The 12,018-nt window shown below is 44.3% G+C and overlaps 2 protein-coding genes across 2 annotated transcripts in view; one reads left to right on the forward strand and one right to left on the reverse strand.

Annotated features, from left to right (window-relative positions):
• The window catches only part of LOC138174635 (class I histocompatibility antigen, Gogo-OKO alpha chain-like), a 529,286-nt gene that overhangs the window by 352,431 nt on the left and 164,837 nt on the right, over window positions 1–12,018 (reverse strand). The window lies entirely within an intron of this gene.
• Window positions 10,835–12,018, forward strand: part of LOC138174636 (BOLA class I histocompatibility antigen, alpha chain BL3-6-like) — a 451,117-nt gene continuing 449,933 nt past the window's right edge. The window contains exon 1 of the mRNA XM_069104998.1: window positions 10,835–10,913. Coding sequence (XP_068961099.1) covers window positions 10,850–10,913 — 64 coding nt within the window. The 5' untranslated portion in view covers window positions 10,835–10,849. The remainder of the gene's footprint in view (window positions 10,914–12,018) is intronic.

Genomic DNA, 12,018 nt, shown 5'->3' on the forward strand with positions numbered 1-12,018 from the left:
ATATGCTGATATAATTATCCATCACAAAATACATCATGCTTGCCATATAAGGGAATAAGCTGGAAAATTTATTAAGATACCAAAAGACTGAGTCCCAAAACCAGAAAGTGAAAGCCATCAGAGTAGTTATGACATTGGCACAGGTAGATAAAGTAGAAAGCACCCACATTTTCAAGCCTTTAAAACAGAACAGGCTACCTCAGGCAAAGGTCCTCCTCTCCCCACTCACAGCAACCACCCAGCGTCCTGGAAGCGTGCTCCCAGCATCTCCGACCCTGGCAGTCCTCAGCAGGAGTCCTTAGCAGTCCTAACTCAAAAAGGGCTTCGCGCTGCCGCTGCCTCTGCTGCTGCCGCTGCCGTCGCCACCACCGCCAACCACCGCAGGAATGCTAGCTTGGCTTTTGCTTTCTCTGGCTTTTGCTTTCTCTTGCTCCGCCCCTTCCTGCTACGTCAGCACGTCCAATGGGGCATGGAAGATCTTTAAATCCCATAACTCTTACATTCGGCCCCAAGATCTTTCATGTCCCTTACTTGGCAAAAATACAGTAGGAATAACTGGTGTCAACAAAATTTCACAACAATATAACAAGAATAGCACACAATAAACACAAAAAACCATATTTTAGGGTGGGGCTTGAGCACAAGCTCCCCATCATTCCCCCCACCCCGAACAAATGGGGCCCCAAAATCTTGTGGTAAGGGGTGAAGATCTCTTCTTCTATGGCTACTTGCTGCTGAAATCGGATGTAGAGCTGTCCCTGTCCTAAGGGGTCCCATTTGAGAGGTCAGTTCTTAATATGCTTGAGGTCCAAGGGTGACACATCACAGTTGCAGACAGGGGGTGACATCCAGCTTAAGCTATCAGGCATCTACAGATGGAGGGTACCAAGCCTGTGGAAACAAATCTAACAAACAAGGTGAACAAACAAAAAATCAAGAAGAAGCAAAGAGACAATAACCAGACTATTGTAGCCTCACTCACAGTAGAATAAATGACTTAAGGGTACAATTTTGTAATCATCTTCTCCAGAATAAACAATATTTACAGTGTTATCCTTCCCATATGCTATAATCTCTGCAGCCCTTGGAACATCATCTGGCTTCCGTTTTACCCATACTTTAGCTCCTGATTTTATCCTATCAGTAGAACCAAATCCTTCAGTTCCTGTGACAGTTATTTTGGAAGGAGGGTCAGTTTTTACAAGTGGCATTGTTTTACAAGGAACGATAATTACTTGAACTATCCTATCATTCTTGTGAATCTGTATGGGCCCTTCACCTAAATTCTGGAATGTTACAACAATTTCTCCTTGATAATTAGAATCTATTACTCCAGCCAATACATGGGGCCGAATGTAATGGAAATGCAAATTTGGAAGATCTTCCCTGCCCCTAGGCTAAAGTGCACCTGAAGCCTTGGGTGGGAGGCTTGTTTTTCAGTAAATACTTCTTGATTGGCCAGTGAGTCAATAAGGTTGTTACAATTTCTGAGCCAGGAGAAGCCTATATAAGCCCTGATGTGTAGCTTTGTTTTGGGACTCACTTTGAGAAGTGTCCTGTGATTTGATCTGAATTCTGGGAAGCCGTTGTTGAGAGTCCCCTGGCTTTGAAAAACCCAGATGTGGAAACCCAGATGTTGACTGGGTATGGATGTAATGGTTGGACAGTTGGAAATCTGTCTACTTGATCTGTTTCTGTCTTGATAATTCTGCCTGTATGCTTTGAAGTTCGGGGTGCTGACCTTTTTCCCCTGAACAAGGTAAACGATATATGTCTGACTGATTAAAGTAAGCTTGTTAACCCATTTTGAGTTGCTTTCCTTTAACAAAGCATATCCAAGAACCTGTGTGAGCAGCAAACCCTGAGGATGTGCTTGGGGTGCTTGCTGCTACATTCCCCCACCCCAAATATGAGGGTACATTTAGTGTTGCCTGCTATCATGCTCACAAAAAATACCACTTCCAGCTCTGCTCCCTTCCATGTCAAAATTCTGTCAAGATTCCAGAAAGGCCATAACCAAAGGAGCAAGCTTGGAGCTGTCAAGGAAAACTATCAACTCTAATTGACCTTTGGTCCAGACAACAGAGAGGATAACCAGGTATTGCATTCCCCTTCAGTTGTCATTACTCCTGGTTCCTTATTGTTTCCCTGTGTAGCAAACTGACTTTCTCATGCACTTCACACAATTGACAATAGGTGTATCTAGTGGGGGAATGTGTCTCCTCATCACTTATTCAATGTCAGTCAACATTTCTCTGCAATTTTATGATTGAGGAGAAGAAAAAGACCTTTTCAAAGAATTAAATGGAACATATTTCAGAAGCATGCCCTGAGTGACTTATGACATAAAAGAGATTGTTAGAAATTTGATAGGGGACTTCCTGGAGCTGAGAGATGGTGATCATGACTTGGAATCTACAGAAGAATCTCTTCCCCTTCCCCCCAGATGACTCCCCCAAATACATTCAACTCCAATGAGATAAGGTAATAAGGCAGGTTGCAAAAAGCAAGGTCATCTACCTTCCACGTTTCTCCTTGGTGAAAGCCATTATAAAAATGTTCCATTGCTAAGCAAAAAGCCTCCTTATCAGTATATAGTCAAAAGGAGTGAAGGGTCGTGTAGCTAGACATATTATAGGACCATAGTGCTAAAACTGGAAAGAACCTCGGAAATTATCTTGTCCAGCTCCATTTTACATGTGAGGGACCTGGGGCCCAGAGAAGGTAAGCTTTGCCCAAGATCACACAGGTGATAAGTGGTAGCAGCAGAATTTGAGATGCCAAAAAGGCTAAAATCCAGAGCATTCATCTGCAATATAAGTGGATCTCAAGCCTGTTTTCAGACAGCTTCAACACAGCGTTGTTTCTCTTGAATATGACCAGAAAAGAGGTTGGATTAAGGTAAAATTCAGACTGGGGCCTTCAGGCCTTTATAGTTCTACCTCACATCTCCCTTGAAGATTGTATCCACCATCAAATATCACTTCTCTGTAGAAGGCTACCCTCGTCTACACGGCGAGTGGTTGGTCTTTTCCTGTTTCCATAATCATCAGTTCTGTATCTCCAACTGCCCTGCTGAATGAATATTTATACCTAAGCTTCCTTCCCATAGATATCTCAACCTCAGCAGCTAAAAACAAAGTCATCACTTATTGTTCAATGGTTTCAGTCATGTCTGACTGTTCATATCCCCATTTGGGGTTTTCTTGGCAAAGATATTGGAGTGGTTTGCCATTTCCTTCTCCAACTCAATTTACAGATGAGAAAATTGAGACAAACAGGGTTAGGTTTTGTCCAGGGTCACACAGCTACTAAGTGTCTTAGGCTGGATTTGGTCTCAGGACTTCCTGACTCCATGCCCAACACTCTATACACTGCATCACCCTAGCTGCCCCAAAAGTCATAACATCTCCCCCTCAAAAGCTTATCTCCATATTCTCCAAATCTGTCAATGTACCATTCAGTCACTAAAGCTCCAAACTAGGAAAGTCTCAACTATGCCTCTCTCTTCCAGTCTCCTGATCCCTAGACAGTGACCAAGTTCTGACAACTCTGCCTTCCCAATTTCTATGGCATTTCACCCCTCTGTTCCATTCCCATTGTTCTCTGCCTAAGTGGCAAATATCAATTTCTTTGTCAAATATTATAGAGAAGAATGAAACAGAAGGGATGAAAAATGACTGTTGTTTAGACTAGGTTTATATTTGGATGGACAAGTTTAGAGCACATTTATCAATACATCGGACTATATTGTATATATTTTATCATATATAATGTAGGTATGTATTGATGAATGAGTTCTATAACTTGTCCATCCAAATAAAAATCCTAGACTAAACAATAGTCATTTTTACACTATGTGTACATGCATAATAATGCACCAATGTGTACATAATGTCTGCATATGTACATTATATACAATATAACATATGTATGTATTGATGGGTGAACCATATTATTAGTCCATATACGTAATATATGAACTTATATATACGCTCATACTATGTATGTGTGTATATGTATATTTGTATATATACATCTATATGTGTGTGTGTGTGTGTGTGTGTATATATATACATATATACATATATATATAAAATCTTGGAAATAAACATCGTAAATAAAGAGGGGGGCCCAAATTTGAACAAGAGGGTAAGAACTGATTGTACTGCCCTTGCAAAGCTGTGCAATCCTTTCAATGACCCCAAATTCCTAGGTTTTTAACAAAGGCCTAGGTTTTTAATATCGATCTGGCTCCAGTGATGTCATATGCCTGAGTCATGGAATCATGTCTCCAAAATAATGAATTTGAGGATCATTCAAAGGGCAATGGGAGGCTCTTGGCAGGCACGGTCAGACTGCAGCACGTTAGCATCCCAGTTTCCCCACATCCTTTCCAACATTTATCATTTCTCTTTTTTGTAATATTAGCAAATCTAATAGGTCTGAGGTGGTACCTCAGGGTTGTTTTAATCTGCATTTCTCTAATCAATAGTGACTTATAGCATTTTTTTCATATGAGTATAGATAGTTTTGATTTTTATTCTCTGAAAATGGCATTTTCATATCTTTTGATCATTTATCAGTTGGAAATGACTTGTGTTTTTATAAATTTAACTCAGTTCTTTATATTTGAAAAAATGAGGCCTTTATCAGAGATACTTGTTGCAAATTGCCCCCCACCCCCACAGTTTTCTACTTTCCTTTTAATTTTGGTTGCATTGGTTTTGTTTGCATAAAAACTTTTAAATTTTATATATCAGAATGATGTTTTATACTTTGTAATCCTCTCTACATTTTCTTTGGTTTTAAATTCTTCCCTCATACACACATCTGACAAATAAACTATTCCATTCTGTACTAAGCTATAATGTTTTACATGTAAATCATGTGCCCATTTTGACCTTGGTATATGATATGAGATGTTTGTCTATACCTAGTTTCTGCCATGCTGTTTCCCAGTTTTCCCAGCAGTTTTTCTCAAATAATGAATTTTTGTTTCAAAAACTTGGAAGTTGGGTTTATCCTGTACTAGATTACTATGATCATTTACTATAATGTGATGTGTACTTAATCTATTCCACTGATCTATGGCTATTTCTTAGCCAATATCAGACTATTTTTGATAATTTCCACTTTATAATATAATTTGAGATCTGGTATGGCAGGATGACCTTCCCTCACTTTTTTCATATTGATATCCTTGACTTTTTGTTCTTCCAGATGATTTTATTATCATTTTTCCTAGCTCTACAAAACAATTTTTGGTAGTTTGATTGGTATGACAAGGGATAAATCTATTAATTTAGGTAAAATTGTCCTTTTTATTATATTAGCTCAGCCTACTCATGATCAATTACTATTTATCCATTTATTTAGATCTGACTTTATTTGTGTGAAAAGTCTTTTGTAATTGTGTTCATATAGCTCCTTGGTGATGCAAACTGAAGTGAGCAGAGCTAAGAGAACACTGTAGACAGTAACAGCAATATTGTATGATGAAAAGCTGTGAATGACTTAGCCATTCTCAGCAGTACAAGGACTAATGAGGAAGTGTGCTATCCACATGGGGGGAGGAAGGAACCTGAGACTATCTGAATGAAGACTGAAGCTTGCTATTGTTACTTTGCAATTTCTTTTCTTTTTAACTTATGGAAGAAAATGGTACATTAAAAAGATGATCTCACGTGAAACTGCAAATCTGCTATGCACAACTTGCAAGTCCTGTCAAATATACAACAAAATCATCATGTAAATTTTTCTTTTTCTTTTTTTGTCCCCTCCTGCCCTAGAGATGGCTACCATCACACACACACACACGTGCATGCACATAAATATGTAAAATGATTCTATATGCAGTTCTTTCTCTGAATGCATTTAGTGTCTTTTTCATATGTCCTTTTCAATTAATTTGGGTACTTATGCATCAAAATGGCTTATTCATTGAAAGTCACTCTTAAAACTTTATTGCTGTTACTGTATACAATGTTCTTTTGGTTCTGCTCATTTTCCTCTTCATTATTTCATGCAAGTCTTTCCATCTTTTTCTAAAACCATTGAGCTCATCATTTCATCTATTATAGCACAGTAATATTCTATCACAATGATATACCACAACTTACTCAAATTTCCCCAACTGATGGGCATCTCTGAAATTTTCACGGCTTTTTTGCCACCACAAAGAGAGCAGCTATAAACATTTTGAGGGGCTGTGGGGAGACAGACCCATTGGTGCCCTTTGAGTAAAGCTGTGAATTGGACCAATTATTCTGGAAAGCAGGTTGGGCCTTTTCATGTTGCTTGAAGTTAATTGTTTGTGTTATAGATAGAGCAATTGGATTATACTGTTGGTTATTGTTTTCATGGTAAAACCTAAAATTGTTAATGTGTATGGGAAGGAGGGGATTAGGTGGAAACCTTATCCAGATTGGTTCTGCCCACTTAGAATAATTCTCCTTCTCCTGTAGATGTGGGGATCTGCAGTCAGGGGCACCAGTATCAGCTCCTCCCTGGGGTCCATGTCGATTCTCTGTATTTTATAAATTCACCAAGGACCCTGGAAACAATCTGTGTGGGCAAGGTCATCATCCCCGGGAATGGAACTTCTTTTAGTTATGAAGTTCCTAAAAAATGTACTTGGTTTGCTGAAAAGTTGCAAGTTTATATACAATAGATAGAAAGGATTTCTATCAATTGGCTTTTACACCAGCACAAGTTTAAATTTGAGAAGGAAAAGTTGTGAAATGGAATCCCTTATATATGTGAGTCCTGGTAAACTCAATAAGAGTAAAAATAACTGTTTCTAACTCTAAGCTGTAATTAGTGAAACTTGATGTTTAAGGTAAAATGTTCTTGGGATGATAAGTAATTTGTTTTTTTTCCCTCCCACCTCTTCTCACTCAGACCACCTCCCCAATAAAAAGAAAACCAAAGCCCTTGTAATAAATAGGCACAAGTCAAGCAAACAAATTTCCCCTATCAGAAATGTCTAAAGATGTGTCTCATTCTGAATCTATAGTCCATCATCTGACATGGGTAGCATTCTCCATTGTTGGTCATCTGGAATGAGGGTTGGTCATTGTGCTTATTGGAATTTGTAATGTTTTCAAAATTGTTTATTTTTGAAATATTTTTTCTACAAATTCTTCTCCTGGTTCTGTTTATTTCACTCTGCAACAATTCATGCAAGGCTTCCCTGGCTTCTCTGTAGCCATCTCCATCAACATTCACACTACACTATGTTTGGCCAGTCAGAAAGGGTGCCCACTGCTTTAGTTTCCAGTTCTTTGCCATTAAAAGGTGATATGATTAAAAAAATACACATGTATAAACCACATATATGTTATTATACATGTCATTTATTTGTGTATACACACATTTGTTAAATCTTTTTCTCTTTCTTTGCCCTCTTTGGGGTTAAGACCTAGATGTGTTCCTTCTGGGTAAAAGGGCATCATGCATTATAGAATCACTTGGGAGGTACCTCCCCAAACTGCTTTCCAGAATGACTGGGCCAATCCCCAGCCTCACCCAAAGGGCACCAACGGGCCTGTGTCCTGGCAGCCCAGCAACACTGGTCATTTTCTTTTCTGGAGTGTCTAGCATTCCTAACACTTTAGCCTGGTCATTCCCTCTCTTAAGCCCTGTAGATGGCGCCAGAGAGCAGGCTCTCCTGCTAACCTTCAGCGGCTAGAAGTTGGCAGAGACTTGTCTAGTCTAAGAAGCCTCTTTTAGGTTCACTTCTGACTCTGTCCCTGCCGTCATTTTCCTTAGAACCAAATCAATGACTAGCCCAGGCTTCCTTCCTTAGTCAGTTGTTTTCCAGCTGTTTCACTCCATGTTGGAAGGCTTTGGCACTCTCTCTCTCCCTCCTTCCCCTCTTCCTCCCTCCCTGTGTCTCTGTCTCTGTGTCACTGTCCATGCCTTTCTCTCTGTCCCTCCGTCTCTTTCCTTTGCTTCCCTCTCCCTGCCTCTCTCTCTGTGTCTGTCTCTGTGTAACTGTCCACACATTTCTCTCTGTCCCTCCCTCTGCCTCTCTCTTCCCTCTCTCTCCCCCTCCCTTCCTCCCACCTCTCTGTCTCTGTGTGTCTCCCTCCCTCCCCTCTCTCTGTCTCACTGTCTCTCTTTCCCCACCCCCTTCTCTCTCAGCACTTGCTGGACTCTGCTCCTTAGTGCTTTCTGTTGGGCAGCCCCATCTCCAGGATCCTGGGCCTAAAATAGCTTCCTGCATCCCTCCACTTAACATAGCTAAGGTCACTGAATTCCATACCCCTGTACCCTGAAACCTTCAGACTTAACACTGTATGAAAACTTGTATTAAGCAAAAGGAATATATTTGGGGTGGCTAGGTGGCACAGTGAATAGAGCACTGGCCCTGGAGTCAGGAAGACCTGAGTTCAAATCCAGCCTCAGACACTTAACTCTTACTAGCCATGTGACTTGGGCAAGTCACTTAACCCCAACTGACCTCCCCCACCAAAAAACAAACAAACAAAAACAAGGTATAAGTTTGTTTTGGGTCTTAGGTTATATTCTCTCTCTCTCTCTCTCTCTCTCTCTCTCTCTCTCTCTCTCTCTTTGTCTCTCTCTCTCTCTCTCTCTCTCTCTCTGTCTCTCTCTCCCTCTCCTATTTGAATAAGTGGGGAGAGAAAATAGACTGTTCATTTGCAGGCATGGATATTGATGGTTGGGTTGACAACTCAGATCGGAGCCTAAGACCTCCCAGGTACCTTAGGTATTTACTCCAGCTCCCATCTGAACAAGGATCCTGTCTACATCCTAACCACGTGGTCACTGAGTCTCTGCCTGAGGACCCCTAAGTGGGAGGGCAAATGCACTTCTAGACAGACCTAATCCTCAGGTGAAATCAGCCTCTCTGCAATGTTCCCTCAGGTCCTGGTTACGCCCTCTACAACTCCTCTGATTCTGTTTCCAAACAAGCCTGCATATGCTTGGAGACTACCATCTTCTCCCCTCAATATCTTCTCATCTAGGGAAGCACCCCCAGTTCCTTCCCCCGGTCCTCCATAGCAAGTTCTCTGGTCCCCTCACTGGTCATTGTCTTCTGCACAAATTCCTCTGGACACACTGTCCACACCTTTTCTAAACTGTGATTCTCCAGACTGAGCATAATCCTCCAGATGGAGCCTGGCCAACACAGGGTCTCACAGAACTGCTGCTTAGAGAAGTCTGGGAGGAGGGAAAGAACAAGGAAGATTTGGAGAGAGGACAGTGTTAGCCGCTGAGGGAGAGAAGGGCTGAGGAGGCTGCAGCCTAATGTTTCACAGGGGAGATGTCACTGAAAGGATGCACATATCTCTGAAATTGTCTGTATTTTCCTTAAAAAACTCGTGCACCAGACAACTGTGCTGTGAAGGGAGACATAATGGAAAGTGACAAGGGTTGGGTGTTTAAACTCCACTGGAATTAAAAGAAAGATGGGAGAGGATTTGGTCTGAAGGGTCTGGTAGCAGAAAATGACAAGGAATAATTTAGCTCTTTCCTTGCCTTTCCAAATAGCACTGACTCCACCATGCTCTGAAGGGTCCAGGTGTCCTTCCCCATAGGAGGCACATAGCCCAGCCTGGGGTTGGAGAAAGAGGACTGAGTCTTCAAAGAGAGGATGAAGGTGCAAATCGGTTTTGCTGCTTCCTATCTTTATGACCTTGGAAAAGTCTTTCAACATTGTTGGTCTTCAGTCATCTACAAAATGAAGATTATTTCTAGGATCCTTTCCAGGGTTAACCTTATGCTCTCCATAAAATAGGAAGTTTCTTGGTTTCTTAGTTGGGTGATGAGAGAAGAAAGAGGGAAAATCCTACCGAATGTGCCAAAGTTCTTTGTTTCTGGAGGAAAAAAGGCGACTAGCAATTCACACCTTCATATTTCAGGCTCAGAAGGAACCTCATGCTGACATAGAACTCCTCCGCATTTTAATCATTACGCTCTTTCCTTTTGTTGCTATTGAGTTGTGTCTGCCTCATTGCGGCCCCTTTTGGGGTTTTCTCAGCAAAGATACTGGAGTGTTTTGCCATTTCCTTCTCCAGCTCATTTTTCAGATGAGGAAACTGAGGCAAACAGGGTAAAGTGATTTGTCCAGGGTCACACACTTAGTAAATGTCTGAGGCCAGGGCTGGAGCTCAAAGCTTTCTGACTCCTGGCCCTTGCCTCCATCTACTGTGCCACATACCTGCCCCTTTTCTGGTGAAACAAAGTCTTCTGTGATTCCACATTGCATGTACTGGACTCTGATTTACTCTTTACTGTTGGGCCCCTTGCTTCTTTATCTACACGGCCTGGGAAGGTTACTAGACTTGCCTGAGTCACAGCTGGGATGAATGTCATTTAAACGGAGGGGACAACGCAGCCCTCCACCAACCGGCCTGCAGATTTCTTCAGTCCTCTGACACCCTCAGTTTTGGGTGGGGGCATTTTCTTCCCAACTTCTAAAGGGTGGAAGGGTCACAGTGAGGCGGTTGGGGGTTGGAAGACCCGCTGGGGAGGGGTGAGGGCTTTTGTTTCTCTGATTCAAGCTGGAAGCACAAGACTAATTGCCCTCCCAGAGTGATGATGGAGGGAGGGAGACCCAGGCTCCCTAGAATCAGAGGCTGTTTTGTGAGTAACAGAGAAGGAGGCAGGTTCTCTAAAGCTGGGGATTTCCTCCGCGTCAGTCTGGTCTCCTAACCTGTGCCGGCTCATTCTCTGCCCAGTTACCAATGACGTTTTTTGGCTCCCGTTTGCTATTGGCTGGCCCGGCCTCAGTGAAGCCAATCAGAAGTGAGGGATTCGTCCGTTTATAAACCCAGCGCAAACAGGTCTCTGCAATCCTGGGCTCCTTTGCACGCGGACCATGGAGAGTCTTGTCCGCTCTCTCCTCTTGTTGGGGACCCTGGCCCTGCCCGCGACGTGGGCGGGTGAGTGCGGCGGGGAGACCGGACACAGCTTCTGGGAGGGACGGGAGGATGGGATGGGGTCTCCTACAGAGAGCTCCTCGGCCCCACAGGGGCGGGGGGGGGGGGGGGGTTCCCGGGAACCGGCTCCTTAGTCTCAGGGAGTGTGTTTGTATTTGTGTGGGTTGTCTGGGAGACCTGCAGCCCCTGAGCTGGGCTTTGGAGGGGGTGCCCCGTCTTGGTGTTGGTCCCTAAGTTTGGGGGGCAGTGAGTGGGTTGGTAGGGGGAGTGAGGACGAGGGGCGCTGAGGCAGAGGAGCCGGGAGGGAAAATGGGGGTGACAGGCCTGGGGGCGTTAAGGAGCAGAGCTGTCCGGGAGCCCCTACCCCCGCCCCCCGTCCCTGGAGGAAGACTGAGAACCAGGAGCTGCTTTGTTAGAGCTTCACGGATGATCGTGGGTGGGGGGTGGCATGGGGCAGGACAGGTGAGGACACGAGGTGGGGGGCTGGGGGTGAGGAGTGGGAGGGGCCCAGGATCCGGACCAGACCTGGGGCCGGGAGAGGGGGGCAAGGTCCAGGCGAAGGGGCCCTAAGACCTGCCTGGGTTGCCAGTGATGGCTTTTGGCCGATCTCAAAGCGCTGTAGTGTGGAGGGGAGGCCCGTGGTGGGGGAAGCATCTCGGAACCGCTAAGTTCAGAGTCCGGGGTCACCCCTCAGTCTGCCAGGGGTCATGGGTCACACCCAGGCTTCAGGTCTCTATGATCCCCGCCCTGACCCCCGTCCCGTCTCAGGCTCTCACTCCCTGCGGTATTTCGACACTGCCGTGACCCGGCCTGGGCTGGGGGAGCGTGGATCTTCTCCGTGGGCTACGTGGACGATCGGCAGGTCGTGCGCTTTGACAGCGACAGCTGGAGTCAGAGGGAGGGGCCGCGCGCGGCTTAGATCAAGGGAGTGGGGCGCGAGGACCCGGAGTACTGGGAGCGGAAGACTCGGATCTGCAGGGAGACAACACAGGGGTCCCGAGTGACCCTGGAGAACGTGCGGGGCTACTTCAACCAGAGCACTGGCGTGCGTTCGGGGGCGGGGCGGGGGAAGGGGGAGCGGCCTCAGAGCCCGCACTGACCCCCTCTC

This window comes from Petaurus breviceps, unplaced genomic scaffold (genome assembly GCF_028583685.1).
Source record: "Petaurus breviceps papuanus isolate PSGF00001 unplaced genomic scaffold, PetGlider_PUasm1.0 689, whole genome shotgun sequence".
Lineage (NCBI taxonomy): Eukaryota > Metazoa > Chordata > Mammalia > Diprotodontia > Petauridae > Petaurus > Petaurus breviceps.